This window comes from Podarcis vaucheri (assembly GCF_965113315.1).
Source record: "Podarcis vaucheri genome assembly, chromosome: 4".
Classification (NCBI taxonomy): Eukaryota; Metazoa; Chordata; class Lepidosauria; order Squamata; family Lacertidae; genus Podarcis; species Podarcis vaucheri.
This window is the reverse complement of record NC_138762.1, coordinates 86,621,337-86,644,771: the sequence shown is the minus strand read 5'-3', so window position 1 is coordinate 86,644,771 and position 23,435 is coordinate 86,621,337. Positions and strand designations below refer to the sequence as shown.

The following is a 23,435-nucleotide window of genomic DNA, read 5'->3' as shown; positions in this document are numbered from 1 at the left end:
CTGACTGTCTTCCAGTTTTTTTTGCAGGGAGTTTGCTTTATGTATAAAAGTTATTTCTTTACATGTTATTAAAGAAATAGCTTTGTGAGTCTTTTCATAGGAACGTATATGGTTCTGCAGGTAAGTACTAAAGGAGGAAAACAACAGAAGTATAAAAGTTTGAATGGACGTTGAGATAAGTACTGGCTTATTTTAAGAAAACCATGTGAGAGGCCTTCATTAAACTGTAGGAAAAAAGTTCTTGTTTGGTCCTTGGAGAGCATATTATATGCAAGGCCTCTCATGTGGGTTGCCAAGTGTCAGTAGAATTCATACGCGTTGCTTGTCTAATTACTGTAAATGTAGCATGTCCAGATACGGTTTAAAAGTTGGATGGGCGTTTGCTACTTCGTGAAAATTACTTACAGCCCTCCACAGGCAGCTGTTCACAGGTCCTTCACCTCTTCCCCAGAGATGCCAAGAAGACTCTGTTGTTAGACCTTGTCTTTTGTGGCAGGAGCAGTAAACATGACAGGTTGCTTGGGAGCCATCTGTTTTACTATGGTTGCTCCTTTGTATGCAGTAATGAACTTGAGATCTGTTTCTTGTCTGGCTTTATCGTAACAGTTTTCTTTGGTGTCACAACAGGTGGACGTCGACGGGATAAAACTTAGTGTGACTGGGGAGTGGAACTTGGCTTCAGCCCTGCTGTCTGTCAATGTAAATGGTGTTCAGAGGACTATACAGGTAAACATTCTTCTGCTACTGCTTTTTAAATACCTTTTATAGATCTAGAAATTTGGCTGCATTCCAGAATATATTTGCACATACTTAACTTGCATTGAAGGCAGTGTGGGGAATCTTGCACTGTTGCTATTTGGTTTGTATTTGCTGAGATCCATATGCACGTAGGAGGAGTATTTCTATGCACCATGTCACATTTTGTCTGATGGTTAAATCTTTTTGGATAATTTTTGAAGTCCTGGTAATTTATAAATTGAAATCCTGAGATTCTTATGATGGTAGACTTATGATTCACCTTTTAGGAAGCAGCTATCTTTCCCCAGAGGACTGACTCACACCCACGCTCTCTTCAGACTCAGTACATGTTCTGCCCACCTAATTAATGCTCCATTAAGCAATAATTAAGAAAGATCTCCCATGATGGATTGTTATTGTTAGGCCTTTCCTACCCACCATAGTGATGGGTGAGATCTCAATTCATTTTCAGATAGGGTCTACAATTACTGGTGTCATCGGAGAATCCTTGTCCTGGAGGCGGGATGACTTCTTTGGGAATAAAATGTTAAACTGACTCACTGTTATATCCTAATGTTAAATCGAGGCAATTGGGGTAATCCAAGTTACAGGGCACTATTAGCAGCAGTATGGCTTAAAATCATCCATATTTATATGAATTCATGTAATTGATATGTATGCCTGTCATTACTAAATATGCAAAGGAGCATCATTTCCATAAGAACCAATCTACCATATTCACTTTATTAAAATATCTTGGTCTAATGGGTAAAATGTGTAAGCAGTTTAAGATGCTTCTCATTGCCCTGTTGGCCTGAAGATGCTTCCCTGTTAGTGAATATTCTGGTTCTAATAGTGGGAGAGCAAGGACTGATTTATATGATGGAAATAACCAATAGTCTGATGAGAACAAATGCTATAGAATCCTACTAAAGCACCTCTTAAAGGTAAAGGTAAAGGGACCCCTGACCGTTAGGTCCAGTCGTGGCCGACTCTGGGGTTGTGGCGCTCATCTTGCTTTAATGGCCGAGGGAGCCGGCGTACAGCTTCCGGGTCATGTGACCAGCATGACTAAGCCACTTCTGGCGAACCAGAACAACGCACGGAAACGCCGTTTACCTTCCCACTGGAGCAGTACCTATTTATCTATTTGCACTTTGACATGCTTTCAAACTGCTAGGTTGGCAGGAGCAGGGACCGAGCAACGGGAGCTCAGCCCGTCATGGGGATTCGAACCACCGACCTTCTGATCGGCAAGCCCTAGGCTCTGTGGTTTAACCCACAGCACCACCCGCATCCAAAGCACCTCTTAGCTGTCCCTTATTTTTATAGTTACAGATAGGTAGCCGTGTTGGTTTGCCATAGTCAAAATAAAAAAATTCCTTCCAGTAGCACCTTAAAGACCAACTAAGTTAGTTCTTGGTATGAGCTTTCGTGTGCATGCATACTTCTTCAGATAACTATAAGCTCATACCAAGAACTACCTTATTTTTATTTTATTGTGTTAGTTATTGCATATTATTATGATTTTCCCTGCGCATGGAGATATCCCTATAGAACTTGACAAAACTGTGCTCCCCTCTTCAGTGTGGTGGTGTGTGCACCCAGCAGTACAGCTGGATGTGAGAGAATGAGAGGACTGTGTGCATATCTCCATATTCCCCATCCGTCGCTTCTACTCTACCCAGGCAAGCTCCAGGAGCTCCACAGTTTGCCTGATTTGCCTGCGTAGAGAGGAAGAGCTGTCTGAGACTATAGGAGGAGTGCCAGGGTGGGCATCTTTTGTGCCCACCGGGGAATATGACAGAGCTCTCTTCAAGCTTAAGGGACATTCTTGCACGTGGGCACTGTGCCTGCTTGGGGAAGCGCCCGGCCAAAGTTTGAGAGAGTCCTGGACAAAGTGATCTCTGGCGATACCCCCTCCTCTGTTTTTGGATTCTCTCCTTGTTTGTAACCACCAAACACTCTAAGCTCCAAGTATAAGAACCAGCAAGTGACTGAGTCTAGCTGCAATTTAATTTCCCATATCAAGGGCATTGTGGGAATATGGTAGCTAGACCCAGCTGTCCAATTCTGCTCAGGCTTTTTTTAATGGGGGCCCAGGGCAGACCTCAGCTGTGGGCCCTGCTGGGACACGTGGTCCCTGACAGCTGCCCAATGATGCCAGGTGCTGGTTCTTGCCCTGTCGGGCCTAATCAGTTTTAGTAATATACATGTTTTTTTTAGGCACTGGAAAAAATGTTGGGCATAACCCTGCCAAAGTTAAACACTTCTGCAAAGTTAATACTTTAAAAAAATCCTTGGCTGAATTGTGTTCATTGTTTGAAGCAAAAACATTTGCAACATTGTTAGTCACTGTCACTCTCATCTGACTGCCCCGAAATAATGTTTTCATTGTTCTCTTCAGCTGTAAAAATATGATCATATCCTTGTCATCTGGGTATTCCCATTCCTCATTCTAGGTAATTACTAGGCTGATTATTACTGCCTACTTTCCAGCTCTGATGAGATGTAGAAAAGCCCATTGACTGAGTCTTTGGGTCATTTCCCCACATCACCGTAATGTAGTTATTCCTCTTTTAAATGATGCTTCTGTAATTTGCTGCTGCACTCTTCAGAGGAGTGGGATTTGAAAATAGTTTTTTTTTCAGAAGAGAATGATAGCACAATTCATTCTTGCATAGGTCAAGAATCATGTACAAGTGTGGTGTAGTGGTTAAGAGTGGTAGTCACGTAATCTGGGTAACCGGGTTTGCGTCTCCGCTCCTCCACATGCAGCTGCTGGGTGACCTTGGGCTAGTCACACTTCTCTGAAGTCTCTCAGCCTCACTCACCTCACAGAGTGTTTGTTGTGGGGGAGGAAGGGAAAGGAGATTGTTAGCCACTTTGAGACTCCTTAAAGGGAGTGAAAGGTGGGATATCAAATCCAAACTCTTCTTCTTCTTCTTTCTTGTTGAGGCTCTCTAAATCTACTCCACTGTTGAGGCTCTCTAAATCTAGAAGAAATTGGTTCGAATTTCAGATGAAAACCTATGAGAACAAGCACTGCAACACGGGTTTGCATTTAACCATTTAACCTCACTTGTATATCAATTAAAGAAAAACCTGCAGTGGGGTATAGGTTTACTAAATCAAATTTTATGTTCATTGTATTCTTTAGCATAATTGTTGCATGGTTTCATGCCTGTCTCCATAAAGCTCAATAATTCATCTATAACAGTTGTGCCAGCAGCTCTTCTGGTTGTGAAACAACATAAATTTCCAATATAATTACGAATGAACATTTTTCTGCTTTCAGTTTCCTTAGGCTGTCAGTGTCAGTTCTGTGCCTTTTGAAATTGCGGCAGCATCTTCGTATCTACTTGCCCATCCAGACATATCCTAGCAGAATCATCTGATATCACTGTGTGCAGCTGGGCCACAAGATAATAAATTAAGGCCCAGTAGTAGAGGTGCAGAGACGCGGGTGGCACTGTGGGTTAACCCACAGAGCCTAGGGCTTGCTGATTAGAAGGTCAGCGGTTCGAATCCTCACGACGAGGTGAGCTCCCGTTGCTCGGTCCCTGCTCCTGCCAACCTAGCAGTTTGAAAGCACATCAAAGTGCAAGTAGATAGATAGGTACCGCTCTGGCGGGAAGGTAAATGGCGTTTCTGTGTGCTGCTCTGGTTCACCAGAAGCGGCTTAGTCATGCTGGCCACATGATCCAGAAGCTGTACGCCGGCTCCCTTGGCCAATAAAGCGAGATGAGCGCCGCAACTCCAGAGTCGGTCACGACTGGACCTAATGGTCAGTGGTCCCTTTACCTTTACCTAGAAGAGGAGCATCCCATGCTGTCCTGTGGAAGACAGTAATACTGCTACAACACTCCTCCTTCTGTCACCACCAAAGCAAACTTTCCCTCTCTCAGGTTCTCACCCTAAGTGTCATAGGTCTTCCTTCCTTCCTTCCTTCCTTCCTTCCTTCCTTCCTTCCTTCCTTCCTTCCTTCCTGCCCTACTGTACAAATTCGGATGCTGTGTCGCAAATTATACTAAACAAAATTTGCCAAGAGCAAAGATGGAAAGGTCAACATTGCTTGTATAGCAAGAGTTGCTAAATAATTGGCACTTTGCAGCTGCTCCATAATCAGCATTTCTTGTATGCTCATTAAGTACATCATACTTTTCCATTCACACCTTGAAGTGTTCTGATTTTTGTATTTCAGATAATGTGTGTTGATTAGGGCACTCAACAAGTTTAGAGGAGTCATAAATCCTGTTGAAATAGGCCTATGCTAGCTGTTACAAATATCTGGATTCTTTTCAACAACTGCAGTGTTTTCCAGACAAGAATCTATTAGTGGAATCTGATGCCAAGGTTTCTAAGCCACACAATGTAGCCTCAGCTCCAGAAGAGCCTTAAAAAACATTGAATGAATTAAAGTATGCAATCTGAATGTGAAACTGCCCCTGAAATCAAAAGCATTGTTCCTGGGTAGGCTTCTTTGGGCACTTGCCAAAGGCCACAACCTGCAGGGGCCCTGCTGTCAATCTCCAGAGCCTTCTGGCCCTGCTGCAACACCTCCTTGTTGTCCCTGCCTATTCATAGAATCATAGAGTTGGAAGGGATCTTGGAAGGGAATTCATAGAGTTGGAAGGGATCTTGGAAGGGAATTCTGATCCAGCCCCCTGCAATGCAGGAATATGCAGGTGGCCCATATGGGAATCAAATATGTAACCTTGGCGTTATTAGCACTATGCTCTAACCAACTGAACTAACCAGTAGTGCACTTTCTCTCTCTCTCTCTCTCTATTTTTAATAATGATATTTTTAATTGCCCAAACAACACTAACAGCAGCAGCAACAAAATAACATCTAATAAAAGCAGGGGGTGGGTGGTAGGCAGTTAAAAAAAAAAAAAAACTTGTGTACCACAATACATTGAATTTTACCTTCAGTTACAGGTAGTGAGCGCTAAAGTCCTGACACGGTCTTCCAGGTGATTTGGAGGATGTTTCTGCTTCCTCTTCAGTGTTAGAAACTCCCATTGTTCTAGGCACATTTTGCAACAGGGAATCTCATTAGTGCGAGCTCTGGGCGCAGTACTGCGCCTAAGATTTCAGATTAAAACTGCAGAGTGGAAGGAAAGGAGGACCTTTTTCTGCCTCCCCCACTTCCAGCCACTCTTGGAAGACTGGAGAAGAGACCCTCTTAAGAATATTAGGGGGGTGGGCAGGGGAAGGACTAGACCATGTGAAAAACGAACATAATATTTTAGCTGCAGTCCATTCCTTTTCAGCTTTGTATTCTTGTTATATAAAAAAAAGTGTGCCTAGACATTCTGTTGTTGTGCCCATAACCTAGGTTTAAGGTGCCATGTAGGTCCTAGATTTCACATCTCTGTTTCTAACACTGTTCCTGTTCACTCATCCTCTCTGAGTATGCAAGCAGTAACAAGTACAAGGAGATGGAGCAGCAGCTTCTGCTTCCCTTGAGCTTTCCCTCTGGAGCCAGCATTGTATGAACTGGTTCATCAGGGGACCATATTTGCAATGCAGGGTCTCGGGTTTGCATGGGAGACATCTGCTTATTGGGTTCTATCCCTTTCGAGCACCCAGGACAGGGATATGTGGCTGGTTGACTTGCATGTCTCTTCTCTCTCCTTCATCCTTCAGTTTAGTCCCTGCCTCCACTAAAGCACATATTGTTTCCCTCTTTGTTTTTCTTTCTCTCCTTCCTTAGCTTCTTATATTTCTCTTTTCCCCATCTCCCATTTACTCATTTTTTAAATAACAAGGACCTGTTGCCTTATCTCTCCCCCCTTCTTTCTCCTACTCCCAACCCACCCTGACTGGAAAATGGCTCCTACTAGTAAGTACTTTGCAAAACCAGGGAAAAACCCCAGTCAGTGCTGCTGACTAGTTTGCAAAACCTGGGGTGGTGGTGAAATCAATGACAAGATGTTTAATGTGGGAGAAGGTCATTCCATTAAAAAAATTAGATTCAATTTTGACAGCTTATCAAGTATTCTGTACCTGTTTGTTTTGGCATACGGTTGCTTCATTGTAAGCAGCTGGTACTTTGTTCTCCTTTGCTGTTTCCAAAACTTGATTGTGTTTCTCCCAGTCTGTGGGGAAAAGTGTATATTCCTGTTTCCCTTATAAACATAAATGTCAGGATTTTTGTATGAAATTTTGTTTCCCATATTTTCCACTCCATTAATCATTTTAGTTGAAATATGTCAAGACTTGGCACATTCTCCTATGTTTCCTGTGGTTGTAAAGATTGGAGTGCCACTAAATGACCCATCAGCTGAGAAAAAGAGATTTTGAAGAAGGTGTTGCTTCATAAAGTGTTGCTATAGATCATGGATAGGCAAACTAAGGCCCGGGGGCCAGATCCGGCCCAATTGCGATCTAAATCCGGCCCACAGACGGTCCGGGAATCAGCATATTTTTACATGAATAGAATGTGCCCTTTTATTTAAAATGCATCTCTGGGTTATTTGTGGGGCCTGCCTGGTGTTTTTACATGACTAGAATGTGTGTTTTTATTTAAAATGCATCTCTGGGTTATTTGTGGGGCATAGGAATTGGTTCTTTTTTCAAAATATAGTCTGGCCCCACACAAGGTTTGAGGGACAGTGGACCGGCCCCCTGCTGAAAAGGTTTGCTGATCCCTGCTATAGAGGATGTCTAGAAGGAAGACTTGCTGCCAGTAAACATTGCTTTGTACAGAGCAGATTGTCTGTGCTGCAGATCTTTAAAATATTTTAGATAACATACATAGCTTTGCAATTATTCTATTTTCCTGTGTGTTTAGAACTTCATAGATGTAACGGATACCTGTTCCTCCACCTTACTTTATCTAAATAGCTTTAAGCACCTGTGCTTTTCAAATTTTTCACTGCTACCAATTCACAGATTATTTTTGAGACCTCCTAGTAGCTCGTGATGTAGGCTTAGGCATGAGATGGACACCAAGTAGAGTCAAGATTCGCTATTATGTATATAAGGGAATACTGATATTTACACTGGGATCTTGAAGGTGCTCGTTGACAGTTTGTGGAGACTCAAGATACACTGGCACTGACAGCAGCTTCTAAGTGGCTTTTATTTACCTGAGGCCAAATTCCTTAAACCTCCACCCCAGCCAAATTTTCCCACATCCCAGTCCAGCGGCTAGGGACAAACTGCCTCCGGATTGTACTTCTGGCTGCTTGGTTGATTTGGCTGACTTAAAAACCCTACATGTCTAACCTTCCTCTGCTAAGACTTTTCAGAGGCAGCCTCTCAGACTAACACCAGCTTCCATCTTATGATCTTTACCAGACAAGTATTAATATGACACTGGGTATTAATATTCTCTGGGGAGTTCTCTACACACCCTTCATCAACTCCTTTTATTACCACTCCTCAGCTGACCAATGTCAACTGTGTTCCTCACCGTCAGTTAACTCCCAACTGAGTAGGGCCTCCAGCCAGTCTGCTGTCACCCAGACCTATTAGACTGAATCTGCCTCTTCCATGTAATAAATTGCCAAAGTGACGATCTCTTTCTCCACTCCGAACTTTTCACCAAGCAGTTATGGCCAGTGGTATAGTAGGCCTCAGACATGGACAAACACGCAGGTCACATACTATTTTTTGCTTCAAACGTGAACATAAACAGACATTTATATAACATTTCCCTACAAGGCTTTATGCTTTTTCGGGTTAATTACATAAAGTGATGTTCCTGTAATTTTAAATATTAAATTTGGCATGGGGGAATTCAGATTCAAATCCTTGGAAAGTTGTGAAACTCGTTGCTATCTCTCTGCATAATCTACCTTGCAGGGTTATGGTGAGACTAAAATACCATGTGGAAAATAAGGAGCTAACAATTAAAATACCATATGTCAAAACTTCTCAAAGAACATTTGCCGTTCATGACTTTTGTAGTCCAATTTACTGTTAATATATTCTACGCTAGTCTCTGCCCTCTTAATGGTTTATTGTGTGAAAACAGAAGGATCGGGCTTCTTGCTTTGAATATGAGCGATTTTTCATCTTTGTTTCAAAGTGGAGGTGAACCTGCTTTTTAATAAGAATGTTAATCTTGTAGGAGAAGTGTAAATGAGGATCTTGAGAATTACTACTTCTACTGCATCACCCTGCCCAGGCATGCTGGCTTGCCCTCCCAATTGAGTGGGCTGGTGCATGCATCCTTGAAAATTAGGGGGGCCCTCTTAGATGGCACCCCCTGCCCCTCCCCCAAGTAGTTCAGGGTGGCATGCAGAGTCGTCCCCTACCCCTGTCCTTCCATCAGCCCTGAGCCTTATGCCTGATTGGAGATTTGGACTTGCATCTCTTCAGCTTTAATACTCTAACCGCTAATCTGTATTGGCTCCAAGTAGAGTCCTGGGTCAGTTTGCACATAAGGCTAAGCCAAACCTAGAGCCACTTCCCTCTTTGCTGCTGTCCTGCAACCCATTATAGTCAAACCCGAGCTTACGGTTTGCCTTGCTCCAGAGATAATCATGAGCTGTAGCCAAGGTTTGTTCTATGACTTACTGCTCCTAGTTTGTCTGTGAAATGCAAACCACAAGCCTGGGTGTGGACACAGTACTAAGCCAAATTGTGGCTTAACTGGTTAGCACGGCAGTAGCGGGACCAGGTGAGTAGCAAAGTGGCTGCAGTTTTTAGCATGAATACCTTCACATTTACCTGTTCATGTTAAGCCGTGGTTAGGCTTAGCGTTGCATGCAAACTCAGCCTATTTCTGAAGTAAATAACTTTGTGTATATGTATCCTTGTCTCACAAAATGTAACTTTGCTAGCACTCTGGAATGGGGGCAACTATCGCTTCTGTTTATAGAACATAATGTAATTGCTGTTCATTGGTTTCTTCTAGTGCCTTTCCCGTGATGCAGGTGGAAATCTTAGCATTCAGTTCCTTGGCACAGTGGTGAGTACTAATATCTGCTCTCTCTGTGTGTGTTTGTATGTGGACTTTTTGTAATCAGTTTTATGCTTGTGAAGTGCTTAGAACCCAACTTGGCAATTCAGCAGCATATAAATTAAGAAATAACAGCAACACTAGGTTATTTTGAACCACCATGAGACCTGTGGGTATAGGGCAGTATAATAATAAAATAATAATAATAATATGCATTTCTGAACCAATTAATGTTTTAAATATTTCTAAGCAGTATACACTATGTACAGTATAAAAACAATATCCATTATAACGAAAATCCAACCTAAATTCAACCTTGTCATTCTGTGATTAAAATAGAAATTTACTTTTAATGCTACACACACACACACACACACAGAGAGAGAGAGAGAGAGAGAGAGAAACTCATTGTGTGTTGGGCTTCCCTAACACAGCTCAACTGTTTATGCAGCTTGTTTGTTTTGAAACTGGAACCAACATGCTCAAAACATTATATCTGCAGAGTTGCATATTACATGCAAATGTATGTAACAAAATCCTGAAGGATGCTTCTGTGGAAAATCAACTTTGGAAAGAGGAAGTTCAGAGCCAGAGTAGAGGAGGATCAGCTTTAGTGGGGTTTGAAGTTCAAGGAAAGAAAATATTAGATTAGATTAAGAAACCTGTTAAAGAGGATGAAACTTGATATGTGGGAACTTTAAAATGCAGTTGTTTGTAATTACATTTATAAACATCAAGGATGGGTGAGTGGGAAGTCATTAGTATTTTAAACAGAATTATAATTATTTAGTATTAAGATGCCATTTTGAAACTTGAAACCAAATAAAATATTAATATCAAAGCTTTAGGCTTTACTCACCTGCTACTTTCCCCCTACTGCCCTCCTCAAGGAAATCTTGAAGGTTGTTTGATGGAGAACATCTGGAATTATGCTGGAAGAAAATCAACTTTAGGGCAGATTCAGAGGGAAAGCAGCATGCAGGGAAAATATTAATCTCCCCTTTCCTTTTTCTCTGCACCCACATGATTGATTGTTGCTAAACTAACCATACACTTGTAAGTGTTAAAATTATATGTGCAACACAACTTGGTTGTGTTCACATTACAAAAACATACAAGTGCAGCTGCACATAATAAAATGAGTTTGCAGTATAATACTGTCAAAGTGCAGAAGCAAATATTCATAGAGAGTCGAGAATACTTGGAAATGCTCTGTTCACAGCACAAATGTGCAAGTTGCTCAGAATTGTGTGTGCATTGATCATGAAATATTTATCTTGTTAAGGGTTACATAAAACACGTAGTAGTCAGGTCCTCTTCTGGACTGCTGGGCATGCATAGTCCCCCCCTACCCCTATCCTTGCATCAGCCCTGAGCCTTATGCCTGATTGGAGATTTGGACTTGCATCTGTTCAGTTTTAGTCCTCTTCTGGACGGCTGGGCCCTGGTAATTTGTACTAGCTTCCCCCCACCCTCATTGGCCCTGCAGCTATTCTCTAGTTGTAGCCATCAGATGATTGCTCACATATTCACACATTCATATATAGTTCTGCCCAAAGACAGGTTGGTTGGGAAGGAATTAAAAACATATCGTATGGTTTTAAAACTGTTGCGTTCTGCCATACTTAGGCATGTGGTATAATTTGAACCTCTCCAGACAGTGGAGGAGAAATGAATACCCCTGCCTCTTTAAAACAGGATTGTCACCACTGCAGCTTGACTTGTAGAAGAATATTCCTTTATATGGTTTCTGAAGCTTAACCAGGGAGCTTAATGAAACAAAATAAAAATGAAATAGATAAACCTAATTTAAATCTCACAAAGTACATTTTAAATTAAGTTTTTATTGATAATAAATATACTTCATTTCTCATTATTCTTTTAAGCTTCAGTGATATCAGTAAAATAAACATGTTTTTACAAAGCTTTAGCATGAAGTATGCTATTAATATGACCCTTGGCACACCACCACAATTAGATTTCAAAGCAAGCATTTAAGATGTAACAGCGATTAATGACAACCATCGAAAACAATTTTGAACTCCATCAGTTTAACTCAGGAGGGTAAACTTAATATGATAATTTATCTAGTTGAATTGTATCAGCTTAGCAGGAAAGTATGCAAATGTGTGACCCTTACCTAGCATCTAAATGGCTGCTGTGCTGGTAAATTTATCAGTTCCATTAATGAACTTTGGGGAACTTTGGAATTTTCAGCATTTGTACCCTTGGAGGCTGAAAACCAAACCTGATCTCATACTGGGACCATTCTGGTCTGCATATTTCCATAATTTGCTGCTGCTACTAATATGACAGCAAGACGCAAATAACTGTTTCTAATAATATCAGATGGAGTTGTAGAGGACAGCATTTTAATGTAGTAAAAGACCTCCCTGTGGGGTTGTTATTGCCACTATAGAACAGCAGTTACACAGTTGCAACAATAGTCTCTTAATTGATTCGTTTAATTAGCAAGAGATGAAGCTTGTGCTGCATCGTCATCTGAGGTCATGGGGGATGATACACAAAGACTGTTTTTGACACACGGTTCTGTACGCTTAACATGTATAGTGAATGAAAAGTTCCTAGCCCAATAGAGCAGTTGCTTTAAGATGTGCATAAGACCGTACAAAGTGTTCACCCTGGATTAATTGTCATTAAGACTATTAGACACCTTCAAAATCCTTGATAGAAATTCCAAATGGATCTGGTATTTATCTTAAATATGCAAATCTAAGATTTGTAGGGTTTGTGGATTATTTTGAAGCATCAGTGCATTTAGCAGTTCTCTTGATCTGGTCTTGGACAAATAAGGTCAGATTAATAAAACTGGCCATCTGCCTTGTGACTCTGTTCTAGTCGCATTGCTTTCTTCTCTCCCCTCCTTTCCTCCCTCTGGATATGAAATGCGTTTGACCACATTGTCCAGTGTGTGGCATGGGCCTAGTCAGAGATTGCTTTTGTACTTGGGTTTCCCTAGGGGCTCCTTATGAATTTAGTAATATATGATGTTTGCAACTGTAAAAGGAAGCAGATTTTGGCATGTAGAAAATATATGCAACTTTCATATTACTCCACTTTTATTGTTTAAGATTGAAGTCCTTATTTTTAGGATAGACCGATGTTGCTAAATACACACTACCCTCAAATTCTACCTGGTTCTTTTTTATTTTTTAAATTTTTGCAAAGTGCTACTAATTATTCCTCTTGCATCTGAAATGCCATTTTATTTTGGGAGACATTTTATTTCTATTTTTTTCAGAAATGCTTTTACACATATGGTCTGAGCGTGGAATATTTTTTATTCTGGAAACTTAGTTTTAGGGGATGATTAGCTGCTTGTGCTTAAAATGGTGCCCCTTCAGAGTTTGTGCGGCCCCACAAACCTCTGTGTGTGACAGAGCTCCTCAGACATGTCTGCTCTAGTCACTGTTAGGGTCCGACAGTGGCTGTTTGCGGAAACGCCTCCAACAAAGAAGTTCCTTAACGGAAACACGTCTCCTGGACTCACGACGTGACAGCTTCCGACGAAGCATGGGTCTCCCTGCAATTGCTTCTGACACCTCCCCACTATTTTCACTGGACGTGTCTCTCACCCCTTTCTCCCCCCTGCTTCCTGCCTGCGCTGCTGCATCTCTCTCAGTATCCCTGAGATCCTCCTCCAGAGACCCCGCGCTCCCCCTGCTGGTCCCTGCTTTGGCTGTTGAGTCTCTCCCAGTCTCTGGGAGCCCTATCACCTCCTTTCCCTCTGAGGTCAGTTCCCTGACATCCACCTCCCCTCCAGGGCCCCCTTCCCCCCCGCCCCCTCCCTCTCCTCTGGGCGGTGAGGAGCTGAAACCCCGAAACGAATCCTCTTCATCTTCCGACGTCTCGAACATCTCCCTCCATCGGTCTTTGTTCCGACTCGCTGAATCCTCCTCCACCTCGGAATCAGAGAACCCCTCCAACTCCTCTTCTTCGTCTGTGGTGGCGAAGTATTCCCTCCGGAACCTCGCCACTGGCTGGGGTTTTCGAGGGAATCTCTGATGAAAAGTTTCAATTAGAACCTCGTCATCTACATCCTCTGCCCTGACCCAGGTGTTTTCCGACTCCGGTTCCCCTTCCCACATTACCAAATACTCTACTTGCTCTCCTTTCCACCTGGAATCTAGGATCTCCGCTGCATGGTAGCTGTGTTCTTTTTCCTCCATCGCTGGTCCCCTATTGACCCTCCCCTCTCTGTCCCCTATATACGGTGACAGCAACGATCTGTGGAACACTGGGTGCAACTTCATGTGGTTCGGTAACCGGAGTCTGAAAGCCACTGGGTTGACCTGTTGCGTGACTTCAAATGGGCCCAGTCTTTTGGGTCTTAACTTCTTACAACCTCCTTTAAATGGTAACCCTTGGGTGGACAGCCACACCTGGTCTCCCACCCTAAGGCTTTCCCCTTCCCTTCTGGTTTTGTCTGCCTGCCTCTTATATTCCTCCTTCGCCCGGTTTAAATTAAGTTGGAGTTGGCGATGGATCGCTTCCATTTCTTCAACGAACTGTTCTGCTGCTGGAACGCTCCAGTTCTCCCCCTCCCCCCCTGGGAAGGCTCGGGGATGACACCCGTGATTGGCCAAAAAAGGGCTCATTCCCGTGGACACGTTCTCTGCATTGTTGTAAGCAAATTCTGCCAACGCCAGCTTCTCCACCCAATCATTCTCTCTGTCATTAACATAACACCTCAAATATTGCTGGAGGACACCATTAGCTCTTTCCGCCTGCCCGTTGGTTTCTGGATGACGGGCAGTAGAGAAATTAACCTCTACATGCAGTAAGCTCATGAGCTTCCTCCAGAACCTGGAAGTAAATTGTTTCCCTCGGTCCGAAACCACCCTCAAGGGGGCGCCATGCAACCTAAACACATTTTCCACAAACAATTTGGCGGTTTCTTCTGCTGTGACCGCATGTGAGCAGGCTATAAAGTGTGCCATCTTGGTTAACAGATCTACCACCACCATAATGGCTGTTTTCCCTTTGGACCTGGGCAGATCAGTCATAAAATCTATTGCCACTGCCTCCCACGGTCTTTCCGGCGTGGGTAGTGGTTCTAATAAACCTGCCGGTGCCCGCCTCTCCCCCTTGGCTCGTTGGCAACGGTCACACCCTCTCACATATTCACGCACATCTTCCCTGACCTTGGGCCACCAGAATTCCCTGGTAACCAGCCACATGGTTTTGTGTTGCCCAAAATGCCCTGCTGTGGGGTTATCGTGCAGTTGCTTGAGTACCTTTTCCCTCAATTCCCCTTCAGGTATGTATAACGCTCCCTTGTAGTACAACGCCCCATTTCTCTCCTCAAAACCCCCGGGTTTGTCTCCCTCCCTCCTAAGACTCCTGAGTTTGTCCTGGGCGTATACATCCTGCCCCGTTCCCTCTACCAGTTCCCTTTGCCCCACCAATGCCGCCCCACACACCCAGCGGTCCTCGGGAATGACATGGGTCTCTTCGGGTACACCCTCTCCCTCCAAATATTCAGGTTTGCGTGAGAGAGCGTCCGCCCTAACGTTCTCCGGGCCTGGTACGTAACAAATCTCAAAGTTAAATTTGGAGAACTCCTGGGCCCATCTCAACTGCCGTTGGTTGAGCACTCGCGCAGTTCTCCAATACTCTAGATTCTTATGGTCCGTGCACACTTGCACCTTCTGTTGTGCACCAATTAGTAGGTGCCTCCATCTCCGGAAGGCCTCATAAATTGCAAGAAGTTCCCGGTCGTACACCGTGTAGTTCCTCTCAGACTTGTTCAGCTTCCGCGAAAAGAAGGCACACGGTCGCCACTCCGACCCCTCCTTCCCCGGCTGCAGAAGAAGCACCGCCCCTATGGCTCGGTCCGACGCGTCTGTTTCGACCCTCAGCTTTTTTTGTAAATCCACATGTAGAAGTTGTTCGCCAGAGGCGAAGGCCCTTTTCAGTTCCTCAAACGCTCGCTCCGCCTCCCCCGTCCAAACAAACTTCTTTTTGCTGCTGAGACAGTCCGTGATGGGCGCCGTCAGGTGGGCGAAGTTGCGGATGAACTTACGATAAAAGTTTCCAAACCCTAGGAACCTCTGCACATCCTTCTTGGTCTTGGGTGTTTTCCATTCCAGCACCGCTTGAACCTTGCCGGGGTCCATGGCCAACCCTTTGTCTGACAAGCGGTACCCCAGGAATTCCACCTCCTTGGTATGAAACTGACACTTCTCCAGTTTCACCCACAGTCGGTTGGCTTGCAGCCTGCTCAACACTTCTCTGACGTCTCTCACATGTTGCTCCTCATTCTCCGAATACACCAACACGTCATCTAAGAAGGCCACGCAATTCTTGTAGAGCAAAGGCCCCAGTACGTGGTTCATGAAAGCTTGAAAACACGCGGAGCCTGTTTGTAATCCAAAAGGCATAACTAAGTATTCAAATGCCCCCAAAGGGGTGAACATGGTGGTCTTCCATTCATCCCCTTTCCTTATACGTATCAGGTTGTACGCCCCCCTTAGGTCCAGCTTTGTAAAAATCTTTCCCTTCCGCACCCTGGTCAAAATATCATCAATCCTGGGCATAGGAAAAGCCGCCGGCTCTGTCACTGCATTTAGGGCCCGAAAGTCACATACCAGCCTCGGCTTGTCCGTGTTTTTTTTGTCCACAAAAAACACTGGGCTACCCCCCGCTGCCTTGGACTCTCTGATGAAGCCCCTCTTCAGGTTCTTGTCAATGAACGCTCGCAACTCCTGCATTTCCCTGTCTGACATGGCATACAACTTGCCTACAGGAAGCTGTGCTCCAGGGAGTAAATTGATCTGGCAATCAAAGGGTCTATGCGGAGGTAGTTGGTCAGCTTCCTTCTCGCTGAACACGTCGCTGAGATCAGCATACTGTGGTGGCACCTTCCCCTTCTCCACTACTTCAGTCCCTGCCAGGGTGGCTTGGGCCCCTGCTGACCCCTTTTCCCCCCTGCAGTGTTCTAAGCAATGTGCGGAACCGAAGGAAACCACTCTTTGATGCCAGCCCACCAGCGGATCATGTAGGGCTAGCCAGCTCATTCCCAAAATAATGGGAGCACCTCCCAAGGTGGCCACATTAAACGCTATCAGTTCTGTGTGCCTTGCCACCCTCATTATCATTGGGATGGTCTGCAAGCTGACTCCTCCTCCCAACAGTTCCCTGCCATCGATCGTGGTCACCTGCAGGGGGTTGCTTAAAGGGATAGTCTGTATCTGGTGTTCAGCAGCAAACTCCTTGCTCATAAAATTGCAGGAGCTGCCTGAGTCCAACAGTGCCTTTATTTTTAGGGGGTGTCCATTTTGCAGCTCTAGCGACACTTCAATCACTAGAGCCGGTCGAGGAGCTTCTGGCACTGGCACTTGGGGAAGGGGCACTTTCACTGCTCTTTGGCCTGGCTGCAGTGCCCTGATGGCAACCAGGCGTTGGCTTTTACCTGCTCCGTTTCTCCCTGCTCTTCCCCCTCAACAGTTCCCACCATCCCTTGCCATTCCTTCCTCTGGGGGCAGACTCTGGCAAAGTGGCCTGGCTGTTGGCAGAGATAGCATTTCCGGGCTCCCTTTCCCTCCTTCTTCGCCCCCTCACTGGGCTTTGAAACTGCGCGCGCGCGGGCTGTTCCGATTTCCATCGGCTCTGCCGGCGGGAAAGCTGGCTCAGGAATGTCTGGAATGCGTAACTCCTTCCAACGTTCCCCTCTCCCTTCCCGCCTCTCCAAGGCTCTTGCCTCCTGGCGCGCTCCAATGGTCAGCGCCGATTTGGTCAGCTGATCCATAGACACCGCCCTGGGGCTCCTGGCCAGCTCGTCTTTCACAGCTGAAGAAAGACCTTCTTCAAATAGCATCTGAATGGGTGCTGCCGATAAATCCCACCCCAATCTGTGAATCAGCATGGTAAATTCAGTCCAGTACTCACGGACAGATCTGCTTCCCTGCTTGCAAGCCATTAACTGTCTGCGCACCGCCCCTTCCTCAACGTCGCTGGAAAACATGATATCCATTGCACGAAAAAATTTCATAGTGTCCTTTAGGATATCGTTGTGCGTTGCCATCAGGGGTCGAACCCAGTCTCGCGCGCCCTTCTCAAGATGCCCAATTACAAAAGCAACTCGAGATTCCTCATCAGGGAACTCATCAAACTGGACATTCAGGGCATATTGCATTTCAGTCCTAAAGGCATGGTAATCCTTGGGGTCCCCCCCAAACTTCTGCACCAATCCTGGTACCTTTCTGGGGAACTGAGTGGTTCTCCCCTTCTTGTCTGCATCTTGAGCCCTCCTCTCCTCGAGCCTCGCCGTCTGCAGCGCCAGTTGGACCTCCAATGCTCGGCATCTTTCTTCCAAGCTTGGATCAGCTCCTCCCCCTGCTCCGGCTGGGTCGCTCATGATGCTTTCTCCTGCACAGGCAGCGTACAGAGACTGTCGGACTGCTTTTAGGGGATGATTAGCTGCTTGTGCTTAAAATGGTGCCCCTTCAGAGTTTGTGCGGCCCCACAAACCTCTGTGTGTGACAGAGCTCCTCAGACATGTCTGCTCTAGTCACTGTTAGGGTCCGACAGTGGCTGTTTGCGGAAACGCCTCCAACAAAGAAGTTCCTTAACGGAAACACGTCTCCTGGACTCACGACGTGACAGCTTCCGACGAAGCATGGGTCTCCCTGCAATTGCTTCTGACACCTCCCCACTATTTTCACTGGACGTGTCTCTCACCCCTTTCTCCCCCCTGCTTCCTGCCTGCGCTGCTGCATCTCTCTCAGTATCCCTGAGATCCTCCTCCAGAGACCCCGCGCTCCCCCTGCTGGTCCCTGCTTTGGCTGTTGAGTCTCTCCCAGTCTCTGGGAGCCCTATCACCTCCTTTCCCTCTGAGGTCAGTTCCCTGACACTTAGCATTTGTAAAAATGTGATCTCTGTGATTTGTTTCACCTGAACTGTGATGATGATAGGAAGGAGGATAGGTCAGACCCATCTCTTTGCTGAATATTGGTCAGTGAAATTAGTAAAATTGGGTGTAATAATTCATTCCGGAAGTAAAGGAAAGGTAATTTCAGTAGTATTTTGACTATTTTTCTGAACTATGCAGTGCATACATTTCTCCCTCTGTTTGTGTTTGGAATGGGCCCTAAGACCATTAGCTGAATGCCAGTTAAGTTTACCAGTTCAGTACTATGGTGAAGGAAATTTCAAGAAACAGACCATATATAAGGTTGAAGGGAAGGAATGGTCATTATTTGCCCACTTATTTCCTAAGTAAATGAGACAGCAGGCGCAAGGGTGGGGAATATTACAGATACTGAATTTCCTTTGCCATAGCAATGAAAGGGTAACTTTCATTAGCATTTAGCAAAGGCCAATTTATGAGGTTTTAATAGAGAGCCAAGATGCAGTTAAAATATGTTAAGTAAATTAAAAATAAGATTATTCATCTCTTCAGCCTGGCCAAGTTTATCCTTGCCATTTTATATTTATTGAGTATCATGCAGCGCTATCCAGTGTTTTCCCCCCAAAGGAAGTAACAAAGCAGAGCTTTTGTGGTAGGTCTTGATTAGCATAGGAAATATCATGCACGTGTGGTCCATCTCCTGAATATCAGTCCAAAGCTCAGTAAACATTAGCATAGCAAATTGTAATGTGAGTAGCACATTCATACAGGTTCCTTCCTGTGTCTCTTGCTTATCTGGGGGGGGGGGGAAAGGCTAAGAAGTTGTAATGGGGATGTAACAAAGAAATTCAGTAATAACAAAGTTGGAATACAAGTAGTGCTTTAGTGCCCTAGAACTGGAGTATATAAGGACACATTGTGCAGGAGCAAATTTCAGCAAGATTCTTAACCCCTTCTAGTGATTGTTCCTATATTATAACTTACAGTAAGTTCCTTTGTGATATACAGGAGGAGACAAAAATTGCTAGTAATACTTTAAACACCTCTGTTCAAAATATGTGATCTCTGGGTGTTTTTTAAGCACATACACATTTGGAGACAATGCAAGACAAAATATAAAGTGAATTTTGGTGTAAGTATTTATAGGGATCGTCTTGACTAGCATTAGACAGAGGCACGGGAATATTGGATGATTCTTTTTCTAAGCACTTCGAACTGTCAATCCTGAATTTAAGGAGGGAATGGAATTACTGGTTCTTCTCTGAGAAGGGATGGAATAAAACTGCACACACTGTTCAGAATGAAGAGTTGTGACAGGCTGATACTTCTTAACCTGTCAAAATCCAGCTGGAAGGGGGTGGAAGCTGTAGAGAAGGTTAAGCACAGATTAGCATCAGACATGAGTGGATTCTGTTGTGTATGTATTTTATCGGCTTTTCCTAAAGAAATAAGGAACTGTAGAGCCAAGGGACTGATTAAATAGGATCCATATCCCAAATGTCAAGCATGTTTTCCCAAGCACCAATTTGGAATCTTGACCTCCTTGACCCTTAGGGTCAGGTGATCTTCCAGTTGGGTGATAGTATAATTTCAGAAAATAAATGAAGAGATGCCTGCCAGGCTCCCAGCCTCTCCCACATACAGGTGAAACTCGGAAAATTAGAATATAATGGAAAAGTACATTTATTTCAGTAATTCAACTTAAAAGGTGAAACTAATATATAAACTAATATATGAGATAGACTCATGACATGTAAAGTGAGATATGTCAAGCCTTTATTTGTTATAATTGTGATGATTATGGCGTACAGCTGAAGAAAACCCCAAATTAACAATATCAGAAAATTAGAATATTAAATGAAATCAGCACAACAAGGACTGCAAATAGAGCAATATTGAACCTCTGAGAAGTAGAAGCATGCATATGTACTCAGTGCTTGGTTTGGGCCCCTTTTGTATCAATTACTGCCTCAGAGCGGCGTGGCATGGATGCTATCAGCCTGTGGCATTTCTGAGGTGTTATGGAAGACCAGGAAGCTTCAGTAGCAGCCTTCAGCTCTTCTGCATTGCTCGGTCTCATGTCTCTCATCTTTCTCTTGGCAATGCCCCATAGATTCTCTATGGGGTTCAAGTCAGGCGAGCTTGCTGGCCAATCAAGCACAGTAATCCCATGGGCATTGAACCAGGTTTTGGTACTTTTGGCAGTGTGGGCAGGTGCCAAAGTCCTGCTGGAAAATGAAGTCAGCATCCCCATAAAGCTTGTCTGCAGAAGGAAGCATGATGTGTTCCAAAATCTCCTGGTAGACGGCTGCGTTGACCCTGGACTTAATGAAGCACAGTGGACCAACACCAGCTGATGACATGGCTCCCCAAATCTCTTTTCTGATGAGAGCAGCTTTTGCATCTCATTTGGAAACCAAGGACCCAGAGTCTGGAGGCAGAATGGGAAGGCACACAATGCCAGATGCTTGAAGTCCAGTGTGAAGTTTCCACAGTCTGTGTTGATTTGGCAACCCTGCTGCATCTTGAAAGGCACTAGTGTAATTTATTTTTTCATCCTGTGCTGCTGACTGCTTCACTAGGTTCCCTTTTCCATGGTGTAAAAGTAGGCTTTGTGTGCCTGTAGCATTAGCAGTGATTGTCACATGTCCACTTTCTGCTAATTGTGATGTTACCATAGTGCCACTTAATGTAGGTTCCATGCTGACCGAGCATGTTTTTGTATGTTCCTTCCTTTTGTCCATGGAATAAGGTAGAGGAGTCCTACCTTATCAACAACACACATTGTTCCCTCAGGTGCAGTCCGTGTACTTGTAGTCTGAGTAACAATTGGCAGTCAAGACTTCTGGAGTTTTCTTTAGAGTGGACTTACCACTCTTCCTCATAAGCTGTGTTTCATCCACAACCCACACTATAAGTATTCTTTAAATCCCTACAACTGTCTTTTGAGAAAACTAAGTGCATTCTCTATGAGAGAAGTGTGTGCCCACTGGTGAGTTTCATTTGCAATGACAGCACCTTTCTTTGACATATGCATTGCAATAAAAGGTAAAGGTAAAGGGACCCCTGACCATTAGGTCCAGTCGTGGCCGACTCTGGGGTTGCGGCGCTCATCTCGCTTTATTGGCTGAGGGAGCCGGCGTACAGCTTCCGGATCATGTGGCCAGCATGACTAAGCCACTTCTGGCAAACCAGAGCAGCACACGGAAACGCCGTTTACCTTCCCACCAGAGCGGTACCTATTTATGTACTTGCACTTTGATGTGCTTTCGAACTGCTAGGTTGGCAGGAGCAGGGACCGAGCAACGGGAGCTCACCCTGTTGCGGGGATTCGAACAGCCGACCTTCTGATTGGCAAGTCCTAGGCTCAGTGGTTTAAGCCACAGAGCCACCCGCGTCCCTTATGCATTGCAATAGGTTGCTGCAATTTCCTCATTGTCACACTGTTGGGGGGGGGGGGAGAAGTGTGCTAGTTGTCGTATAGTGTCTTCCCTATAGCCTCTGCTTTTTCAACTTTCATTCTCTCTCCTCACTTCATTATCCTACCAGAGATATTTACCCAGCCTTTTTGGCTGGGGTCCAGGAACGGGGAGAAAGACGACAGTCAGTGATGCTTATTGTGAGGCTCTGTGGGTGTCTATGAGTGTACCTGTTGTCGGCTGTGAAGTGTAGGAGGGGGGCGTATGTGCCTTTTGGAGCTAATGCAGTCCTTCACCATCTCCTCACAAGAAGCATGGAACTGTGTATATTTGTGTCTTGCCTGCCAGGTTAGAATGCCTCAGTAGATTCAGTGGCAAAAGCTACTGTTTTCATCAATGTGGGTGAACAGGATCGAAGTGCCAAGTTTATTTTGGGATTAATATTTCCAACCCATTACCTAGATTCTAGTTCACTACAGCAAGTGCTGAGTAATACAAGAACAGCATGTGTGTCATAAGTCTTGAAGAAAACGTAATGAGAGAATTCAAAGGAACTTAGTATTGGCAACTTGAGATTTCCACAGGAACATGACTAGATAATATTTATCCACATCTAGAGCAAATGCCTTTTACTCTTAAGGAACACTAATAACAAACTGATTACAAAAGGCCTTGGCTTGTATTCAACATAGCACTAAGGCTACGATTCCATCAGCACAAGGATTTTTGTTGCAGGCTGGAACCATCTCCTCTCTTCTCTACACCCCCTAAATCTGTTCTGGGAGTTTCCTCAACCATCCAGACTGAATAGGGGGAACTGTGAAGAGCACATGTGGAGGGAACTCCCATTGTGCCAAAGGGAATCCTTGGGTTGGCTTCCACCAGCAGGATGGGGTACTGGAATGCATCCCCTAAAGTTTAATGTTCCTCCATTGCAATGCAAGTTTCTTACGGAATATAGTTTAATTGATCTGCATTTGCTTCAAGACCCTTTTATCACTGAGATACTGCTGCAAAACGATGCAGGGATGGTTTTTTTGCTTACTGCAGTTTTCTACTAATTGAATCTTCAAAGAGTAGAGGATCAGGTACAACTGAAATCAGAAGAGTGAAGGTCAGGTGGGGAAATGGGGTGCAGCCAGCACACCTGACCCCCCCCCCATAATATTTGTCCTCATGTGTTCTGCTGAGTTGTAATTGTTAAACTCTGTGTTCATCAGCCAAATTACCCAGTAAAGGGAAGGATCACACTCAAGTTCCTTTCTATGCATGTAGGCGATGTGAGGGAGTTAGAGGGAGACTGTAGGTTGTAGTGCTGGCCTGCATAGTTGAGACCCACAGAATGGAAAGCTGAGCACCCACTGTGTAATGTGCAGATTGCCCAGGTGGCAGCCATGCACGGCTGATGGATAGTTTAACTCAGTGTATCAGAAATTGTACAGGTGCTTTTTAAGGAGGGTCTTCTATAATAAAAGCTACACATGCCT

The 23,435-nt window shown here is 44.5% G+C and overlaps 1 protein-coding gene across 1 annotated transcript in view; it reads left to right on the top strand.

Annotated features, from left to right (window-relative positions):
- Positions 1–23,435, top strand: part of PCCA (propionyl-CoA carboxylase subunit alpha) — a 225,490-nt gene that overhangs the window by 156,069 nt on the left and 45,986 nt on the right. Inside the window, exons 20-21 of the mRNA XM_082218633.1 lie at positions 628–726; positions 9,613–9,666. Coding sequence (XP_082074759.1) covers positions 628–726; positions 9,613–9,666 — 153 coding nt within the window. The remainder of the gene's footprint in view (positions 1–627; positions 727–9,612; positions 9,667–23,435) is intronic.